The sequence below is a fragment of the Lampetra fluviatilis genome, chromosome 7 (assembly GCF_964198595.1).
Source record: "Lampetra fluviatilis chromosome 7, kcLamFluv1.1, whole genome shotgun sequence".
NCBI lineage: Eukaryota > Metazoa > Chordata > Hyperoartia > Petromyzontiformes > Petromyzontidae > Lampetra > Lampetra fluviatilis.
In genome coordinates, this window is record NC_136281.1 from 173946 (window position 1) to 195106 (window position 21161).

General features: G+C 46.7%; 2 protein-coding genes across 8 annotated transcripts in view; both read right to left on the reverse strand.

The window, feature by feature from the left end:
* Nucleotides 1-12403, reverse strand: LOC144933375 (uncharacterized). Of its 5 annotated transcripts, none has more exons than XR_013637020.1 (9): nt 12291-12386; nt 10798-10876; nt 10604-10657; nt 9779-9824; nt 8295-8422; nt 6224-6341; nt 3916-4029; nt 3025-3162; nt 3-2847 (listed from the first exon to the last, which is right to left on the reverse strand). XR_013637020.1 is itself a non-coding variant. In XM_078858076.1 (7 exons), exons 1-6 carry the CDS (start codon nt 12266-12268, stop codon nt 6266-6268), a joined length of 534 nt encoding a protein of 177 aa, XP_078714202.1. In that variant the 5' UTR covers nt 12269-12403; the 3' UTR covers nt 3857-4029; nt 6224-6265. The 5 variants fall into 5 exon arrangements, 1 of the variants encoding a protein (XP_078714202.1); XR_013637017.1 differs by having other exon boundaries at nt 4-2847; nt 12118-12403; XR_013637018.1 differs by having other exon boundaries at nt 6-1506; nt 12118-12403.
* An 858-nt stretch (nt 12404-13261) lies between these two features.
* Nucleotides 13262-21161, reverse strand: part of LOC144933373 (striatin-3-like) — a 119043-nt gene continuing 111143 nt past the window's right edge. For all 3 annotated transcript variants that reach the window (XM_078858070.1, XM_078858071.1, XM_078858069.1), the window contains one exon: nt 13262-20319. In XM_078858070.1, coding sequence (XP_078714196.1) covers nt 20150-20319 — 170 coding nt within the window. In that variant the 3' untranslated portion in view covers nt 13262-20149. The remainder of the gene's footprint in view (nt 20320-21161) is intronic.

The following is a 21161-nucleotide window of genomic DNA, read 5'->3' on the forward strand; positions in this document are numbered from 1 at the left end:
GTTGGTCTATTATTAATTGTGGGAGATGCAAAATCTGCGTGGCAAAGACACACACCACACATTGTTATTTTTCATGTATTATTTATTGCCACAAAGTTGGACACAGGGAAAACTTAAATTGTGCCATCAAGTTCTAATGGGTGAAATTCCCCTGGCTCCCCGTGGTCTGTTAGGTAGGCCATTCCTCCCTGGTGTTAGCCGGGACGGCTCGTTTTATTTTTAAAGGGCAGTGGTGTAATGACCGAGGCAACAGACCACTCCCCTGAGGCAAGCGTACAGGCAGACGGAGAGTCAAGAAGTAGGCCAAGGCCTCCTATTAGTGCAGAGAGGACTCCGAAGTGATTGGTCGGAAGGCAAGGTTCAAAGGGATTGGAGGGTTTAAAACGTGAAAGGCAGGAAGCGAGGGTTGAGGGTTGAGGCGACGGGTGACAACCGTTGGTGGAGGAGGACGAGGATTGGCCGAAAGGAGCGGGGCGAGCGAAGCTTCAAGAGAGGGGCTCGAAATGTATAAAAGGGGAGAGTACAGGAGGAGGTGATGTTTGGGGAGAGTACAAGCTTCAAGCAGCAAGAAAAAAGCCCCGGCCAAGTGTTGGTGCTGTGTCTAATAAAAGGCTCCAAGTAGCAATGCGTGTCGGCATTATTACACTACTATGAAATGTTTGATTATTCTCACAATCACCCACTCCCAAGGTCCTATGAATCATACAGGTCCCGGAAGCACCGAGCACTGCCTCTCATTACCTGATGCGACCTCCTAGAGGAATCAAGATGATGCCACTCGCCTGCAATCAGGTCGCTTTATGGCAATACCGTCATTATGGTCGCAATTCTGGTAGAGAGAAGGTTGCTGTGTGCTTCTGTGGATGAGTATGTGCATGTGTACATGAGTAATGCTATGTGATGCTGCATACATGTGTGTGCTATCGAGTGTTGTGCAAGCGCCTATGTCTGAGAGAGGCAGATGAGACAGAGAGAAGAGAGCGCGAGGTGGGTTGGTGGAGATTAGTGGCATTTGTATAAATTGGCCGCCTTTGTTAATTCGCAGTGGTGATGTACAGAACTTGTATTTTCGGCTGAGTTGACCTAGGTGAAGTCAATGTCAGGTTCATGGCTATACCTAGCTCACGTTGCGCATCATGACCGGAGATTGAACCAGATAGTATGGATTGTGGTGTGCAGAAATGGAGACAAACATACACATGCAAACTGCGACAAACGTACACAAAGAGTAGTATCACATGACACACACGCAGACATGCACACACAGGGACAGAGTGACACACGGTGAGACACACAGATACACACATACATGAAAATGGTCACAGTGGACAAAGATTCCCCGTATAGCATTAACAAATTGAAGGAGCAAGTGCTGTTCGCGAGCACCTATGAAGACAGATAACGGCACACTCGGGGGAGTGGGTGCCCAGCATCACGCCCGGTCACCTGGTAGGCGGGTTTGTAGCGCAGCATGCGAACTGCTGTACTCCCAGTCTCCACTCCCCACTGCATTACCAGTAACAGTGGAACACACACGGACACTCACACAGACACTCATATACACACACAAAGACAAGGGTTCCTCCCGTATATCCTGAACAGGTTGTTGGGGTAAGGCCTACTAGCAAGCACCTATGAAGGCTGGCACGGCACACAGAGGAAGGAGGGGAGGGTAGCCAACACCACGCCCGGCCGCCTTTGTCTTTCCAGCGCTGATGTTTACACACCACACCAAGTACTAATTTAAGGGTGAATCGACCTAGGGAAGGCCACACACACACACATGTGAAACATACAGTGACAAAGAGAGACATACTGTGACACAAAAACAAAAATCCCCCTATAGTCTTAACAGACTTGTGGGGCAAGTGCCGTGAGCGAGCACCTATCAAAACTAGCACGGTACACGTGGGGGTGGGTGGCCAGCACCACGCCCGGCTGCCTTTATCTCCTGAGTGACGAAGTTTACACTCCGCACGAGATACTCATTTGAGGCTGAGTCGACTTAGGGGAGGCCCAGGCCAGGTTCAGATAATCGTCACTGGTGTTGGCCGTGAGCGGGAATCAAACTCGTGTTGCTGGGTTTGTAGTGCAGTATGCTAACCTCTACACTCCCCTCCCCAATACCACATACACACACGCAGTTACACACACACGTACATAAAGCATAGCACACATTGAGGCTCTGACACACACAGACCCATGGCCACACACATCCACAAATACACGTAGATGCATAGAGTAAACAGTAGAATTGGGATGCAAACTCAACACTTGCAAGCTACTCTTTAACCAAGCTCTTTATTTACAAACTCGGCTTCTCAATATTTCACTTGGGGGCTCTTAGAGAGCAAGGCAGCCAGTGCAGCCTTCTAATGGAAACTGCCACGTTTGCCTTGACAGTACGAGGGGCGATGTTCTGATCAAGACTACATGCACTCGAGCCAATGCCACTTTTGACATTCTATAAACTATTAAAATATTTTGATTTTACCAGGCAAGGCTCAATATTTCCTGAAAAAGTTAATTCTGCCAAAACGTATAAATCTTCGTTTCCTGTCGGATAGAAAAGTAAAATATATTGGTAACGAAAATTGAATATGAACTGGTCCTGGACCTTCCCTAGATCGACTCAGCCTTAAATAAGTACCTGGTGCGGCGTATAAACATCGCCACTGGGGAGACAAAGGCGGCCGGGTGTGGTGTTGGCCACTCTGAAATGCATAGATGTTAGCGAGCGTGCAGTGCTTCCTGGATGTCTTGTAGCCTGGGGCGGTCCATCGGGCTATGGCTAGGATGACTCCACAGAACCCGACCGCCTTCCCCCACCAGGAAATCGCCCCCGAGCTTGGAAACGTGCAGAAAGGGAGAAACAGGACATGAGGGCACTGCTACAGTCACTTAAGATCATGCAGGTGTTTATATAAAAGGACGCTCCTGCTCCTCTGCTGCCAATGTGGACTAAAATTCTCTACTCTGGCTGGGCTGTATATGTGTGCTCAAGTGTGTATAGCTGTCAAAAACCTGATTCAGGTCTTCCGGAGGGCCTTCTGCAGTTTGGAGAAGACTGCGCCCAGCCACGATCTGCTCAGCGTAGTAGATTAGCGTTGCCACAGACCACACCCTTGACACCGAGACACGCAGGCCCAGCACTGCAAACAGCTGCAGGAACCATAACAAGACCACCACAGGCAGGGTATATAAACGATGACTTGCTTCTGTTTCCAAACAATACTTGGTTTGTTGTACCATTCTCCATACAGTTAATCTTAAATACACTTTAAAATGTAAATGCAAGGTGACTGGGTGGTTCGAGCGTCAAGAGCACATAGTGATTTTTTTATTCTATGAAAAGCCTTTCAGGGTCCATTCTCATGTACACGGGGTCGCACTGCTCAACCGACAATGCACCAGGAATAAAATTGTGAAACAGAATTTTGGTAATAACCACACCCCTTCGCAGGAAGCCTAGGTGTGCTCATACCCGTAGTATGCATGGCTCCAAAGTTGCCCTCCGCCTTCCCCCAGCAATGAAATTCAAAGTTGTGTTGCTTATATATACGTGCTAATATCCAGCTTCTACTGTAACAAAAAATCATTGTGTGTCCCTGCTTAAATGAGCTCGTTCGTGCTCATCTCCATTTGTGGCAGGGGCCACTCCATCCAGATGACAACTGCTACTGCTTTCCCATGAAGTGGTCCTCATTTTATCTAGGTCAGAGGTGTTGAAGGGCTTTGTTGACCTCAAATAACAATATCCATGGAGTAGTGTCTTGGTAGTCTCGAAGTGATGCACTGAGTGATGTTTTTCCTGCAGGATGGAGTAATGTTTTAGCACAGCAATCAGTGATATTAATTTGCAGCAGGGAGCAGGGCTTGATTGGGTGCTGCAGCGGATTGCGGTACATTACTCACTCGTCTGTTGGGGTCGAGCAGCATGGGAAAAGTAGCTCCCGTCTCATTCAACCAGGCCTTAGCTCTGCTGCAGCTACTGAACGACACCAACACCACCCGCGCGGCCAAGTCTCCCTACACACGGCAGTAAGGACCAGAGACAGGCAATCAGCCAGGCAGGCAGTAAGCACAGGGAGATAGAGAAAGACAAAGACAGCTGAGATCACACAGACAGGAACATAGAGCTTGGTAAGATCAAGAAACACACCAGGGAAATGTAGCAAGTTCTATGCCAGTGCTGTGTTTCTCAATGCAGTGTGCTGCAGTGTTGAGGATGCAATACAAATGGTATGGCACAATGCAGTGTGGTGAGCCAGGGTGCAGGGAAGTGTTGTACATGTTGGTGTGTGGTGTTATAAATAGGCATATGATTAATTTCCATCACAATGTGATGTTTACTCATTCAGGGTAACAATTAGGTTAAAGAATCATTCGATTTTTCTTTTTGTTTGCACTGTATGTCATCTGTGTGGTTCCTGTTGTGCTATCTGTCTTATCTGTACAGTTGTTGTTTTTCGTCAATAGTTATAACAAATTAAATAAGCATTCACAGCACTTTGTTTACCCATCGCTGGATGAGGCTTCACCCATGCGGTTTTTTTTTCATGGGTGTTGTTGTTTGACCATACTTAACCACGGTGGTCAGTATGGAGGCCCAGGACTGGTTCAGATAGTACTCGCCACTGATATAAGCCGTGACCAAGAATCAAACTTAGGTTGAAGGTTTTGAAATGCAGTGCGGTAATCACTGCACCACCACTCATTCCTGTTTACACCATTGGCCGACATTTAAATGAATACATAAAAAATGATCAATTCTTGCACATACAATGTGTATCAGGATACATTTTAATTGCTGAATCATTACATGCACCATCATTGTCATGCAGTGCAAAGCAGGACTACGCTCTATGGCCCTGTTTATCCATAAAATCCTTATTAGTAAATCTGCGCTATGCTTAGCTAATTTATGAACCCATTGTCAAACTCAATAAACCTAAGACGTCCATCTAATTACCCTTTAACTATCCCAAGAACGAGAACTGAAATATGTGACAAAGCCTTTGCAGTTGCAGCACCAACGTTTTTGAACAACCTGGTTTCTTCCCTTAATATCATAAATACTCCTTCAAAAATATTCTGAAGCAGATTAGTGCTGGATGTAGCTACATTTAAAAATGTGATTTGCAACTTTGATCCTAACCCATGTATTAGTAGTTCCAGTTTAAGGTACAATTTTATTCAGGGCCTGTGTCTTGTTTTGGTGTGGTCTGGGACTGTTTTTGCTGTTGTTTTACTGCCTTTCCCAAGCTTGGGAATTGATGTACTTATGCAATTTCAACTTATATGCTTTATTTTTATTATTCATTTAAGGGGCACCACGGTGGCGTGATGTCATCTTCCTCGCCTGCTATGCAGGAGATCGTGGCTTCGATCCCAATCCTGACACCTGCTGTATATTTGGAGTTTGCATGTTCTCCCCATGGTCGCACAGATTTTTTCTCCGGGTCCTCTGGTTTTTCCCTCCACATTTAGAAGCATTCGTTTAGATTATTTGGCTGCTATAAATGTCCATGTGATAAGCCACTTCGTTGAGCTATCATTTGTGGCAAGGAAGCTTCTGTAAAAGAAGCTAATAGCTCAGTGGGTTTTACCTGCTAAAATATGTTTTAGTGATTTTCTTACCCTTCCTATATTTTGCACTTCTTTCGTGTTTTTGTATTCTTTGTTGTTGTAACTTTCTGACCCGCCCCTACTGCACATCTGTGAAAAAAGTTTTATAGCTCATCGGAATCCTCCAGCATAAATGATACAAGCAGTGTGATTTGTGAAGTAACAGAAGAGACTCGTTCACACCTTAGTATAGAATTGCAGTGTTGTATGCGACAGAAATGTGGACTAACAAGAACAAAGAATAATGGGAAGTCTCAATATGTGGGTATGGTAACGAATGGAGTAAATCAACTGACTGCAAAGATAAATGAGGAAGCTATAGAGGAGTTTCAAGAGGAAAGAAGAATAATTAGCACAATCTTGGGAAGTCAGAATTGGTGACTTAGGCTTCATGAAGGACGTTCTCCAAAGAATCATGTTGGGTATGTGGCCAAAAGGGAAAAAAAACTAAATGCTGCCTGATGACTTGAAGGGAAGGGATCCATGCAGTGAATGGAAAATGATGCTAACGAATAGGAAAGGATGAAGTATTAGCTAAATACCTGGCATTGGGCTGAGGGATATTGATAAGGTGTTGTGTGTTAGGTGCGGAGACCTGGTGAGTGAGGAGCCGGGCGACATGATCGCGTCAGGGCAGTCAGGCGAGATGACGAAGCAGCACGAGCAGCACGGGTGAAGAGTCCTCACCCAGCACCTCTGCGAGAGAAACCTGTCTGCAAACAACCATAAGGCAAAAACACACATACAAAATCAATAATCCTTTTCATTGCCTCCACAGACTGCTGGGGAAAGTGCTGTTAGTGAACACCTATTACGGAGCACAGTGCATGAGGTGGTGGTGTGGTCAGAACCAGGCCCGGGTCGTAATTTAAGTCTGAGTCAATCTATGAAAGGCCAGGACCAGTTCAGACATTCTCCACAGGTTTTGGCCATGGCCGAGAACCGAACACAGATCGTCGAGTTTGTAGTACAGACTGCTAACAATGATATGAACACTCCCCATACTCGTGCAACAACCGCCATTCTCCACGAAGTGGCGGTGACATCACCTTGGGACTTGTGCCAGGCTATGTGCACTCTAAGGCCACGTGAAGTGTCAAACGCCCACTGGCAGGAGGTCACGGGATAGACCCAGGTGCCATGGGTTGCGTGACTGCAATGAATGGCCGATGCACCACCTGTGCCCTCTACTGTGCCAACTTGTTGTTTTAACCGGCCTGCACTCTGCTCGTTGTTGTGAGCGTCACTCCTCCGCCCTCCGTTGTTTTTGGAGGGCGACTGCCTCCAACTGCCCAGTCGCGTCCTTAACGAGCCTCCTCCACAGAGGCTGATCTTGACACCGCTGGGACCAGTCATCGGCAAGTCCACTCAGCTCTACGTCCTCCTGTACCACATCACTCCATCTCTTCTCTAGCCCGTGCCGCGCCCATTTAGCCCCCTCTATCCGGCTGAACAAAAGCTGTTTGGGCATGCGGTGGCATGTGGGGCAACATAACCCATCCAACGCAGCCTTGCCTGCTGGAGCTCACCGATTGGACTGTGTCCAGATCTTTCGAGAATTGGTGGGCTCCTCACACAATACAGCCTGGTTAAACCCAGAATGGATCGTAGGAAGGCCAGTGTAAATGCACAGCAAATCTGCAAACCTGTTCCTGAGGTCGGAAATCACATCACCTTTTTTCCCCTGAGGATAGAGATAGGTGTGGCACTGCAAGTTACTTTTTTGATGGAATTAAATAATTTGATCGCGAGCTACGAAGGCAGACTACATCTCCTCAGCAACCCATGACCACCACTCATCCTTGCAGCGCCGCACGGCTCTCCGAACCTCCGAGCAAAGGCTGCGGTAAGCCTCCTCATTCTCCGATCCGATGTGAGATGCTATAGGCAGTGGAAATGGGCCTGTCGCTTTATCTCAGCCATCTTGAACACCTCCTCCATCAGCCAGGGTCTCTGGGCAGGTTTGAACCATGTACCCAAAGCAGCCATTGCAACTGCATGAGCCACAATCCTCAACTTCACCTATTTCCCCCCAGTATCAGGAGGAGGGGGGGGACAATGCTAAACCCCAGCTGCAAGTGATGATGAAATTCTCACAACTTTCATTAGCTAGTTGAGACTAGGTCACTATGGGTTTGAATAGGGTCCTAGATGGACACCCACCACCAGAGTGTAAGAATGGCAGGCACATCTTACAGATGAAAGGCCGATGATCAGTGGTCAGATCAGCTCCACCATAGGTCCTGGTGTCAAGGGCATGGGGCCGGATCCACTGTTCCATCACTATATAGTCCAACAGATGTTCTTGCTTGGACCCAGCGTGCATTCATGATGTTGTGTGGATGCGCCGATGCCGAAAAAGCGTGTTGATAATTACAAGCCCATGGGCCGCACAGAAGTTGAGCAACTTCCGACCCTTGTTATTGAGCTGATCTGGCCCATGCCTTCCAATCACTCCAGCCCAGGTGCCAGCGTCATGACTCACTCAGGCATTAAAGTTACAGAACAATATGACTATGCCGAGGGGCCACTTTAACTAACACCTGTGACAGGTCATAGAAGGTATCTGACTCATCGGCCTTGCCTGCATCTCTCCATTGATGTTCATCTTCGGTGGGGGCAGAAGCGACCACCACTCGTACGCGCACACATACGAGTGGGCTCACCGTCCACAGCACGCATCCGTGAGCTCCAGCTCTAGCGGGAGCTGCACTGCTGGCTCTGCCACTCCTGGTGCTGTCACCTCGTTGTCAAGGCGCTCATCCATGCCCTTCAGAAATGAGCTCCACTCCTCCTGTCAGGCACAGGAGTGGGCGCAGAAAGAGTGGGGGAGGCTATGGTGTCACACACACTTGCAGGGGAAAAATAAATGCTTGACAATACAGGAGAGACGCATACAGACGAGTCACCTACGTTTATCTAATCGGCCTTGGGACCAGCAACGTGTGCAGTAACCGTAGCTCACAGTATGACAAGGTAAATTGTATGTATGTTTATTAATTCTCTGATTTGTTTTCAGGCTGTACCGCATGTAGTTCAACATGCTCCACATCCTGTTGTTCAGCACGAGAAGCGAAACTTTGGACATCATGCCAAACAACATGTGGTACAACCCGCAATCACATCTGAAAGCCGATGTAGTACAACTAAACACTATACAGTAGACACACTAGATTATATAGTAGGAATGTCACAAATAATCGATGCATATGTATTTTTGTACTTCACAGAACACACATTTATTGCATGTAACAATACATGTTTTACATCTGTAATGGTTTCACGTGAATCATTCAGCCACTAGAGGCCGCTACAATCATCAATTGTGAAAACTGACTGTACTGCGAGGCATGGGTAGGGTGGAGAGATTAGTCAATATACCCTGAGTGTATAGTGGTATTCAGCCAGATAGGGCTATGGTCAGAGTACTTGACTTGAATGAAATACCAGTAGAGTACTGATTCAGCTTTTTACCCTTTCAGAGTTGATGAAATACATGCCAATTTGTGGGATGTCAGCAATGGTTTTATATGTATATTATACCAGCCATTGTCATGGAAAAGTGGAATTTCTGCTGTTGGCTCAGGCCACCAAAACAGCAGATTTGAGGAAGCAAGAACTTTGATTTTACGAAGATTATTCCATTCTTGTTGAATAATCAGTAACGAGACTGCTAATGATAAATGGTAAATTAGATTTATGCGAGACAATTCAAAGTTTATTGCTGTCAAACTACCAAAAACTATTTTCTTAATACTGGAATTTCAGTCAAATATACTTCAGTTGTAGGGCATACACCCCATTACAGAATTTTTTTTTAAGTAAAGCTTCCCCTCCCTCCCTCTCCTTCTCCTCCCGCTCCTCCCTCTACTCCATAACTTCAGTTCTTCTTCCCTCACTTGACCCCTCCCCACATAAAAGTTGAAACACCCGCTCTCGGTCCCCACTCGGTGTGGCAGCAGCGAGCACAATCTCCTCCCTCCTCTCAATCCAGGAGCACAGCTTTCACATCACGGTGCATGCTTTGTACCGGGCTCCTACCGAAATATAAAAATACATTAAAAACTGAAGCTCCTGACAGTGCCACAGCAGTGACACAAGAGGCAGGTGCTGTGTAACCATGTGATTGTCACCAGAGTGGAGCTACCACCTCGAGCTGCAGGAGTTCCTCCACTGCATCACGCACATCGGATTTCCTGTACAAAGACAAATATTGTACACCATCAGAAGAAGTGTTGCCCTTCTCAGTCCTCCTTCCAAGAGTAGGTTAAAAAATAGTTGTAGAGACACTGGCCCCACTCCATGCGGCAGCTCCTCACTCTCTACTGCTCCCACATGTGAGATGGTGTGTCAAAGGATTAAAACATCTCAACAGAATCAAATCAAAAGCTGTATTATTGAATATGTAACCATGTCTGCCTCTCTTGCCTTTATATACCATCTTCACTGTTGCCTTCCTTTGCTGCTTATAATCGTACCTCAAAGGTCAGTGTTCTCGTTAAGTATCTCACATCACTGTGCATGTCTGTCGATCTACTTGTGCTCTTTATCCATCTTTATCGCACTTTGACAAATGTTTTCTTACTGGCCTGCTCGACAAAGCATATGGTCTCATCTTTTGTACCCTACGACTAAACTCTGGAAGCTAATACTTTCCTATTTATTCTCCGAATTACAGCTTGCAATCTTGTAAAGCAGCTGTTAATCGCTCGTCACTTTCAACTGTTGATTTGCTACGTGAATAAATTCACAATGTCATCTGCCGAAAGGGAGTCCCACAAATATCTCAATGTGCAAGAAGAACCCCAAGCGAGTAGAGGAGAACACAGAGGGAAAGAGGAGCTCTGAAGAGGTGAGGGAGCCCCACGAAAGCAACAGCCATGAGCATGTGAAGGACTTTGTGGGATTGAGAATTAATCAGGTGACCCACAGAGATCCCCTGCGGGCACAGGGGCCTTGAAGAGGCGGCACTCACCCCCAGTGGAGCCTCCACAGCTCCTCGAGGTCAGCACGGCTGCTCACCAACACGCTTTGGCACAATTATGACAAAATATCCACAGAAAATTAAATATTATAGATTTCGAGATTAACCAACGCCATATTTAAATGCACACATGTAAAGTGTTCTATCGAACAACATTTGTACTGTATAATTTCCAATGAGCTCACCTGGACATGAGCTGTGCATACTCTCGGATCATCGCACCCAGACGAGTGATTTTCTGCAGCACAAACTCCTGCAGCTCACCTGCTGGGAACAACCACGAGTCCTGCTGTTCAGGGAAGTGCTCTTTGAGATGTAGATTGTAGCAGCATTGCGTCAGGGTCACACCCATTACCTCCGATTGGCGACGTACGGTGCGAAAGAAGTTCTACATACATACATCCCATTATTTATAAGCAATGCTTTTTTCTGGCTCAGGGTCCAAACCACGTTGAGGTGTCATGTACACGGTTTTGTTTTACCCAATCTCAATGCGTTCCGACTTGGTTACAAATAAAACAAACGCAAACACCTGGCAGGCCGATTTAAGTAAGGTCCTTAAACACACCTCGAGCTTGTAAGAAATGTGCCAGTGTATTATTGTGCTGCACCAACATCCAGTGGCAGCTACGCATGAGAACAGCTGAACATGTGAGATGGCAACACCGAGTTATGGCGTGACCTCTCGAGCCCCGGATTCACACTCGCTGGTACATTGTCCATATGCCCTGCCACGTGCAGAGAGGGTGGTCATGAAACTAATGTTAGGTCCTGGAAATGTGTGTGCAGTCGTGACCGGACTGTGACCACCGGCTGACCGGTGGAACCAGGGCCCGAACCCAGCAAGTCGGCGTCTCTGACGCGACCACGACGATGAGCCCCGAGGCCATCCAGGCCCCCCCCCCTCTGCGCCGCTGATTAAAACACAAAGCGACCCCCCCACCCCCCCGTTCAGCCGAACACCAAGGCTGGAACGTCCATCCGACTTTCGCCTCCCTCGTGGTAATGTTTACACATTGCATTACACTCATTTGAGTAACAAAAATAACATTGTGGAATGAAGCTATGACAGTAAAATAATTCAAGTTGATTTTTGTTTTTAAACTACAATACCTCAATTGTGCCACAAACGGTCTCGAGGCCACAATTCCGTGTTTGGTCTTGTAACATTCCATTTGCGGATATCCCTCTAAATACAATCGCTCATGGGCCGAAATACTTCATGCACTTTCACAGCAAAAGCACAATTAACGTTAATTCAAAGTTCAAAGTAGACCGTAAGTTATTGGGGTTTTTTAGGACCGATAACCCAGCGTGCTCGCCTAGACCCCTGCCTTGGAGAGGGGAGCAGCACAGGCGGGGCCACTAGGCCGAGGGGGGTGGCGAGTGACGGGACCGGATGGATCATCGTGGTCACGCGGCAAAGAGGACCTGGAACCCGGCGTCTCAGCTCTCGACTGTCCGCCTGGGCGACCCGAGACACACAGAGATCCTCCTCCTCCTACCGTCTTCTTCACTCTCCGCCCGAGCACCACCCAGCAGGGCCCGTCCGCCCGCAACGGTCCGGGCCAGCGCCTTGACCAGCAGCTGCTGCTGGGAGCAGTTCACCTCCATTGCCGTCCTGCCATCACCCCACCCCCCTGCGCCTCGGATCATAAAGCAACAACAAACTGTATACCTTGTCAATCCACTGTGGGAGAAGGCCGACTCGTGGAAGGGTTTTGTTGTTTGACCATACTTCACCACGGTGGACAGTGCAGCTTGGTGGCATTTAAAAACATCATCACCCGCCACTGATGCCAGCCGTGGCAGGGAGTCAATTTGCCGGCTTTATAGCGCTAACCACTGTGCCACGGATCCTCGCAATAATGTTGGCAAATATTTACCGAAAAAAGCCTCGATCGAGCCTCAAGGCTTTAAAAGGAGCCGGCTTCAAGATGTTTGGCCAAACCCCAAACGTAATGATTCGCAAAACCGTCCACAGTAGATATGGAGTTGGCACAACGCTGGAATTTGTTTTGCCACAACACGGGGATTGAGGCACAACGCGAAGCAGGCCCCCCCAGAGACATTGATCGCAGCAAGTGACACAACACGGTAGTTGTAGTGCACAAGTCACGGGAGGCAGAAGTCACGACGCGTGTGTGACCCCCTGTTCACATGCCGCTGGCAGCCAGAAGTTCGTGGCTATGTCCAGATGAACGCGTCCATGAAGCAGAAACTCAGTAGGACTCCCACAAGGTGGAACAGAATCGGTGAGAAGTCATCTCAAATGTTACCATCTGGTTACCGGGACTCTCATAAGATGTAGGAGGCATAACGTGTCGAATTCAATCACGATACAATATTTAGAATTAGAATCTATTGACCGGGTCAAAATGCATTTATAAAACACATGACAATTAAAATGTCCTGTTTGCGAGACAATTGGAAACTAATCAAACTATTTAAACGAATTGCACGTTTAATATTTGTGATCGAATGGCATGCTGCGTGGGGCTGCGAACTGGCCGCATTGAAGATCACCGAGTGAACATGCAGTCGGCGGCTCATGTACTCAGGAGTGTGTGGATGGCGTGGTTTTCACCTCCCCGATCTGAGGCGGTGGTGGTTCCAGAGAATGTAGGCAACAGTATTTCGCAGACACGCTCAGGTATGGTCAACTTTATTGGAATTTTATTTTGTACACAATTGCGATCTGGCACTATTGTGGAGATCGGTAGATTTATATTGTGGAGCAGGAGTGGTGGTGAACCGGCTAGAGAAAGCATATGGTGTGTAAATGTTAAAACGTGTTAGGATACGTAATTGTACATCACTTCCCCTCCTAATGTGCAGGGAGTCAAATCTCCATGGGAAAGTCGTTATGTCTTCAAGCCCAAAATCTGAATACATTAAAAGGTATTTCGAGTTTTTAGCCAATATATTCTACTTATGCAGTCACGTCAAAATGTCCAGTCCATTCCCCACGACTCTAAACCTATTAACAAATGCATGTACTTCTAATCATGTGGACAATTACATATTAATAACTTAGCATTTTCTCAATACATTGCTGGATGAAGGCAACCCCACACCTTGTCGGTCGTGGGGGTTTGACCATATTTCAGAGCTGCTGAGAGCGGGGTTGATGAGGGTTGTCCAGGATTCCTTGGTTTATCACTCTTCAATGATGTGAGCCGTGGTCAGAAATCAAAAATAGGTGGTGCCAGGTTCACAGCAGGACATTAAGCACTTAATCACACAAGTTTTTTTCCCTTAATACACATGTGTAGTGTACATCCTGTTAAACTAAGCATTCAATAAAACAAACCACATCGCAGGTACATCTCAGATTAGCAAGGTTGGCTATGTATGGTGCGAAAGAAGTTCAACATACATACATCTCTGTAGTTGGAATAAGAGGTGCAAGTGCGAGGCATGTTTTGCCATCCCAGTGAGTGTTGGTTTGATTGTGCTCTTCTCGGTTGGTGAGCGAGTCGAGGACGTCGCGCATATCGCTGTAGTTTCGAGTCTCTCCACAGAACCGGTTTTGACCTACGCACTGGTATTCGTCTGATCCTGAAGGGATGGTGTACCAAGTAGACAGACTAAAATATGAACTTAAAATCTTCCAATTGCAAGTTGGCCAATGCCACAGTGCTGCTTTACAAACAAGGTTCTGTAAAATTTCGATTTAAAGCTTTCGTGACTGCAGGGATTCATCTTCTTGGTTCTTTCGGTAAAGTCACGTAGAAGGGAAGTAATAAAATAATAAAAATAAAACATAATAAATAATTCTCACGTTTCGGCCACAACGCAAGCATTCAGACGCTGTCTCCCCGACAGACCTGGTCTTCACCTGAGGACGGCTGCTTGCGTTGTGGCCGAAACGTCGTGAGAATTATTTTATTGTTTTATTTTATTATTTTATTACGTGACTTTACCGAAAGAACCAAGAAGAAGGTTCTGTAAAGCAGGATAATCAGAATCATACATGAAGGGGACTTTGGGATGATGCAACAGGAAGACAACCTGTTCATGCTAACAGATTTTTTAAATATTTTTATCTTAATTTACCAAACACTGCTACTCCACGAAAACTATTCTGAAATCAGACTTATATGTCATGACATATCCGCTAATACATCTTAACTCAACCTGGATTAGGGCAAAGACTTATTGTGCAAAGTAGACATGTTTGCCCAAATTCATCTTGGCAGAAAGGCTTTTCCCCCCATGTTATTTGGCAGGAAAAGACATTACCATTAAATCCTACCAATGGCTTTTCTGCTGAGAATTGGGAGAAAAGTGGCATAGACCACCATGAATCAGGACTGTTTCATCAATTCTCTCATCTGATGAACGAAATGTATTTATAAAGCAATTATGTGACTGAATTATGAGGCTTGTCTAAAACTGCAACACTTTAGGGACGTGTTTTTGGAAACAAAAATGGTACTGAGGCACGAGCCAGCACTGCTGAGATCCTGGGCGACAATCCAGGCAATGACCAAACCAGATCATCATGTGCTGGTGATCTCAGTCAAGTTACACATGACTGCACAGCATATCTACTTTCTCACTGAATTTGAAATGTGCCAAATATGTGGACCAAATATTTAAGTTTTTAACGCATGAAAAATGTGTGGTACCCTATGTGAATACAAGGCCAAATATAAGTACCTCCAGAATTACAGTAGGGTTCTGTGGCACCATATCTGGGGGCTATCACAAAGAGATGCACTCCCCACTGTAATAATGAAAACATGGAAATGTAGTCATGTCATGATACTGATAGGACAAGTTGGGATAATATTGGGAGACAAATCGAAACGCACATTACACTGTAATTATACAGTAGGAACACAAAACATCGAACACTTGTGGAGCTCTTGACACCCCACAGGCAGGCATTTCAATCTGTGCGATGCAGCCGACCACAATCACCCCACCATGTTAATTATAATTACGTTTGCTTGGCCTTCGTGGAGCATTGCAGCTAGCCATTTACTGTGAACTTTTGTTTGAAGAGACGAATCTGTCCAGATGCCCTGCACTCTGGCCCTTATTCTCTACTGACTGCACATGGCTCCGTGTTCAACATTTTGATAAGATGTATTTTCATGTGATGGAAACATTTGTACTGCAAACCTTAACAGGGTCAAGATATCTTGCTTTTTGGATATTTGGGGACTTCCTTGTTTGTGAATTGCTGAAAAGAATCATACTTTTACAAACTTCGCTTATTGCAAATCTGTTATAATTTTATAATTTGCTGAAAATTCAATCTCCAACAATGTGTTATTTCGTGGCAGCTGCCTGTTACACGGAGTTAACCAGTGACATTCCTTACGAAGCTTGAAACCTGCTGATGGGCTACGTTGTTTGCAGCATGGTTTTGAATATTTCACGTCTCAGAAAATCCATTGTTGTACAGCACTTCTACGCTCCCCACCTTCACCAACCCAAACGGATCAACGTCTTGAAATCAAATGCACCTCATAACCCATAGTGTGGCGGAGGTCCTCATTCAGATGCACATCCTGCCGATGCTCAGAGTAAACATTGGTCCAGGGTTTGCTTTGTTTAAACAAACACTGCTGGGATACATTTATTCATTAGGTCGACTGGTTGAAGTAAACGTTTCTTCACGGATTAAAACACTCCTTAGGATTTAAGTATTATTTGGTTTGGGATGTTTTTTTACATACAGTAGTTGAAAATTTAGATCCTAGATAAACTCATCTGTAAGCAGGTAGAACACATGGCACAAGTAGCCTACCTGTAAACCCATTTGGCTGTACTATCTCCTTCCTGCAGGCACATTCTGGATGGATTGTTTCCTGCCTGCCAGCTACAGCCCTTGGCGGTCCACCAAACCAGTCACCAAGCCGATGGGGTCAAAGGCAACCACCACTAAACATCTGTTGCATTTTCAGAAAAAAAAACAACCAATGTCTAAGACCACCCACACCACACAAAGAGTTTAAAGAGAAGCCAGCTCGCTGTAAAGGTCTGCTTTTTATTGGCAAAATCTATCACTTCCCTTCCAGAAAAGAGAGCATTATTACAATAATTAGAGTTTTATGAACACAATTTTTTTCTAGTTTTATACAAGGCAAACTGTTTGTGAGCTATAAAATAACACAAGGGTAAGCAATTGTACTCTGTGGTATATAATTAAGGGCAAATTAAGGGCGTTACCATCACTAATTTACATGAATAGCTATAAGCAACTGTACACCGTTCTGAATCAAGATGCTTTTTTCCTGTAATGCATTAACGTTTGCACGCTTGCGTGGTATGCAGCCGTCCCCGAGAGCCAATACTGTGCTGCTCGAGAGTTTGAGTACCGGTGGCCAACAAAGGAGTGAATTTGCAAATCGCTTCAAGTCTACGCGGAAGACTAGGAATTCGTTTTCTCCAATAAACCATGCAGCACACAAGCAAGCTGAGGAGGAAGGGGTCTCAGGAGGCAAGGGAACACGTGGGTGGGTAGGGGAGGAGATTGAGGAAAGGCAGTAAGAGATGCCCACTGCTTACCTGCTCATCCTACGCTACTGCCATTCCCACACCTCGTCCCACCACACCCATCTGTCCACCAGCCCCACGCCTCACTGCTCCTTATAGAACCATGACTGTATTAAATCAGAACCTGTGACATGCTGTTCACCCAAATCTGCATGATTAACGCTGTGTATTTCGATAAATCAATCATTAAAAAAAACAATAGCTGTTGCGTCCACGTGTTCCACAGACTGCACAGTTTCCTGCCTGCATTTGCTCGCCAATCTGGACCCCTGCTCCTTCCCAACAGGTGCAGCACTAGCGTCGCTACGACAGTATGTCTACCCAACGAGCCTCCAGCGCACGAGGGGATATGGGGGCGTACGTGCCAACGGAATCGCCTGGACGAGCTCCCCCCCCCAACACAACTCTCGTGTGCGCAATCTCCACCGGCCCAATATCACAATCCCTCTCCCAACCACCCCAAGCCTGCACACACCCCAGCCTCATGAGACTGGCCTGACAAATGCATTGTCAAATAAATAACACAAAATAGGCTACTATAGTGTTGGGATGGATGGCTAGCCACTCACAAGCACGTGTGATATTTTGTAAATACAGGTTAATGTACAAGTATCACATGGTGACGGGTGTGACTTACGTGCACACGCTGCACCACCACAACCACCACTACTACCCCGCTCTGCGTGGAGCTGCGCCCCTCAAGAGTCATTTCCCGCCACAGCTGTATTTTACAAGATTCCCCCCTCACCGCCCCGATGGCCCAAGAGAGTGTGCGCGGTGTCGCCCGAACTGCCGAGCGTTGCATCACAAGAGGCAGGACAGACAGCATAGGAACCTGCCTGGGCTTCAAAAACACCCACGCACGCATTTTATGCAGACACGCACACAAGCACTTCAGCAGACGACACGTGCCTGTCATGAACTCGCAAGCACACACGCACGCACTCCCATCTATCCTAAACACATGCTGCATATGTGCATGTAACGCGACCATGTACGCACACACAGGCAGCACACATCATGATCTGTCAGTGTTCATGGCAATGGAAAGCGGTGCCGTGTTGACGGTGCGGCCTGAAGCTGCTGCACGTGCCACCCCCCTACCCTGCCCTGGCTGTTGGCTACCTCATCTGTTGGCGCCTCGTATAAGTTGGTGGTGCCCTCCACTGCTTTCTGTCCCCATCATTGTACCCACTGACCTGCAGTTTCTGGAAACACCACTAAACTGAAAAAAGTACATTGTTACTTTTAAAGTAGTATCGTCTTAATGGCTAAATACTGTTGCCTGCAAGTACAACTATTGATGCATATGACAACAGTCTGCCTGTGGTTGTTGTCAAAAACAGATATTAAGTTCATGTGCTACGTATTCAAATATACCTCAAGACGAAGCAAATTTCGGGTATCCAGCTGGGTGGCAATATGGCAGTGTTGAACTAACATTCCGGTCGTGAGTCTACATCTCGGATGGAGGTCGACCCACCCTGTAAATTCCACCGAGCTCGATGGTTACAACACTGGTATGTCAACAGTGGGTCGTCTATGCATTAAATCCCCTTTGCCAAAAGAAAGTAGAATTTTCTCCACTGGCCCTAGACCTCCAGTAATGGTGGCGAGCATAATCCCTGTTTGGGAAGTGTAACATCAAGCATAATGTTTTTTTGTGTTTTTGCTTTTTTGTTAAAAACCATATTGTGTTTAAAATAATATAGATATTTCCCCACGCAAGCGTGTAACATTGGACCTGCATCTCGTGCGTGTGTAACATTTCATTACTGTGTGCGTGCCACTTATTCATAGGTACCCAACAGTTGGTTAAAATGTGGGCTTCTCCAATGGACAGAAAATATTTTCCCATGTCAACTATGAACAAATCTCAGCCCTACCGTAACCCAATGCCTCGAACAACACATTATCGGGATGACCACAAACTTATGTTCCTCACACCATCTGGAACACAAAAATGAATCGATAACCACCTTCTCAGACAGAATAGCTAACATTTTGGGTTGTTATTTTTGGCAAAACTGGTGTCTTTGCACTGCGATGAAGATTGACCAGAGCATATAATAAAGTAATAACAGGCCCAGTGCATCTTATGGCCTAGTATCCTGGGGAGAGCTTTACTTTGCTTTCCTTTCCTGTTCTGTTCCTTTTTAAAATTTTGGCAGGGAAGGGCACAGATAAGTTTGGCCAGCTACGTATAAAAAGGGCACGTTGACACGGCGGAATATGGAACTGTAGTGGGGGGAGGCATGCAGCTCTCATTCAACACGGTGGATGTGAGAGGGAGGAAGGGGAGGAGAGGGGGTAGAAGGAGGGAGGCCGAGGCAGCCCCGGCGCTTAGCGTGCATCGTGGCACAATCCCCCCGAGCGGGAGTGCTACCTTTGTACAGTCTCGAGTACACAACACGCACGCACGCCCCTCGTCAGATCCTGCCAAGCAAAGCGTATTTAAAACACAGCAGAGGAACCCTCCGTACATACGGCAACAGCATAAAATTGAGAATACATTTTCAGCTATACAAGTCACCAACATACATTCCTATTATACCGTAGTACCCCTCCACCAGTCGACAGCGGGTTAGGGGGTTCTGGGTTGCAGACAGCCCTGTGCGCGGGGATCCGAGTGTTACAGTGACCGTGGAAAGTAATTATGCCCCCAGGAGAAACGAAACGCAGGGGGTAAAAAAAAAAAGCCCAACACCACCCCAGCCATCTCGCTTGTTTCCTTTACGCAAGCGCGACCTGTGTTAGTGTCCCACGCCTGCGTCAATCCACTGAGCCCCGGCGTTGGCAGACGTGCGTCCCGCGGTCCGAGCCCATGGCCCGTCGCCGGTTGGTGTCGGCGAGCGGCCGAGGACTCTGGGACCATCTGCTCGCGGCAGGACGCAGTGCGAAGAGTGGTGGTGCCTCCGGGCACGCACCTCACCGCTCCCCTGCCCCCCACCTCCCCCCACCGTGCGCCGTAGCCGAGAGCCCGCAGGAGGTGGGCGGGCGACGGGGCATGCGTTTGTGCGGCCGTTATACGAAGACCTTTGCCAGGGCGTCAGCACCGGCGCTGGCGATGAAGGCCTTTGATGGGTGGAAGGCCACGTCGTGGATTGCCTCGTCAAACTTTTTGCGGTGCGCAGTGATCTCCTGCACACACGTCTTGCTCTCCAGGTTCCACAGCCGGATTGAGCAATCGTGACCTGACAAAGAGGGAGAGGGATCACTGCTATACGGAGTGCAGGAGGCTTCTGTTTGAGAGGCCACCAGGTAGGGGCCGCAGGCTGCTAGTCAACGCAAAGCACATGTGCAGGGCTTGTGCCAATGAGCAGGTAGTTAGGCACCTGGGGTAGAGGGTACATTGCATTTCATTTATCTAAATTACCATTACGTCAATCCACATTACCATTGTCTCTGATCTCTTGTGATGACAGCCTTCATCACTATGTGGTATAAATTTTAACACAGATGCCATGGTGACGTAACAAATGTATGTGGAGCGGAACAATGGAGCACAGTCATTCACTGCCCATCAATATCAATGATTGGCGACACTGAAGCAATCCATCAACTTACAGCCAGTGCCATTGATTGGCTCAAAACCTTAGATATAAATGTACAACTTTTGAATGACAGCTACGGTGTCATCCACTGCTTTATAACCGAGGTGCACAATTTATATTGGACACTGCGTAATTGTTAGATGCCAAACCTTAGTTGCTTGACTATTCTATCACATCTTGAATGTTGACATTTCCTTGCTGCACATCTTCAAAATTACCATTGTAAATAAAATAAAGGCCCAGGAATACATTCGAACCAAACTCTAGCTTACCTTGAACAACTTAAACAGATCATTTAAAACTGGCCAGCATAAGTACAGGCGGTGTCCGGTTTACTACGGTTCGATTCACGATGATCCACATTCACGACATTTATAGAATACCACCATGGATCGATTTACGACACAGAAACTGGATTAATTTCGCATCTTCCGACAACTCCAAATATATTTGAACAGTCAGTCTTGGTTTCCGATGTGACT

Bases quoted from the DNA above. Each gene is read 5' to 3' on its own strand.
- LOC144933375 (XM_078858076.1), bottom strand. From the start codon at position 12,268: ATGATCCGAGGCGCAGGGGGGTGGGGTGATGGCAGGACGGCAATGGAG. The intron at 10,877-12,117 runs GTAGGAGGAGGA...TGTTCCCAGCAG, and splicing joins GGCGGAGAGTGAAGAAGACG to GTGAGCTGCAGGAGTTTGTG. The intron at 9,825-10,603 runs GTGAGTGCCGCC...GTCTTTGTACAG, and splicing joins CTGTGGAGGCTCCACTGGGG to GAAATCCGATGTGCGTGATG.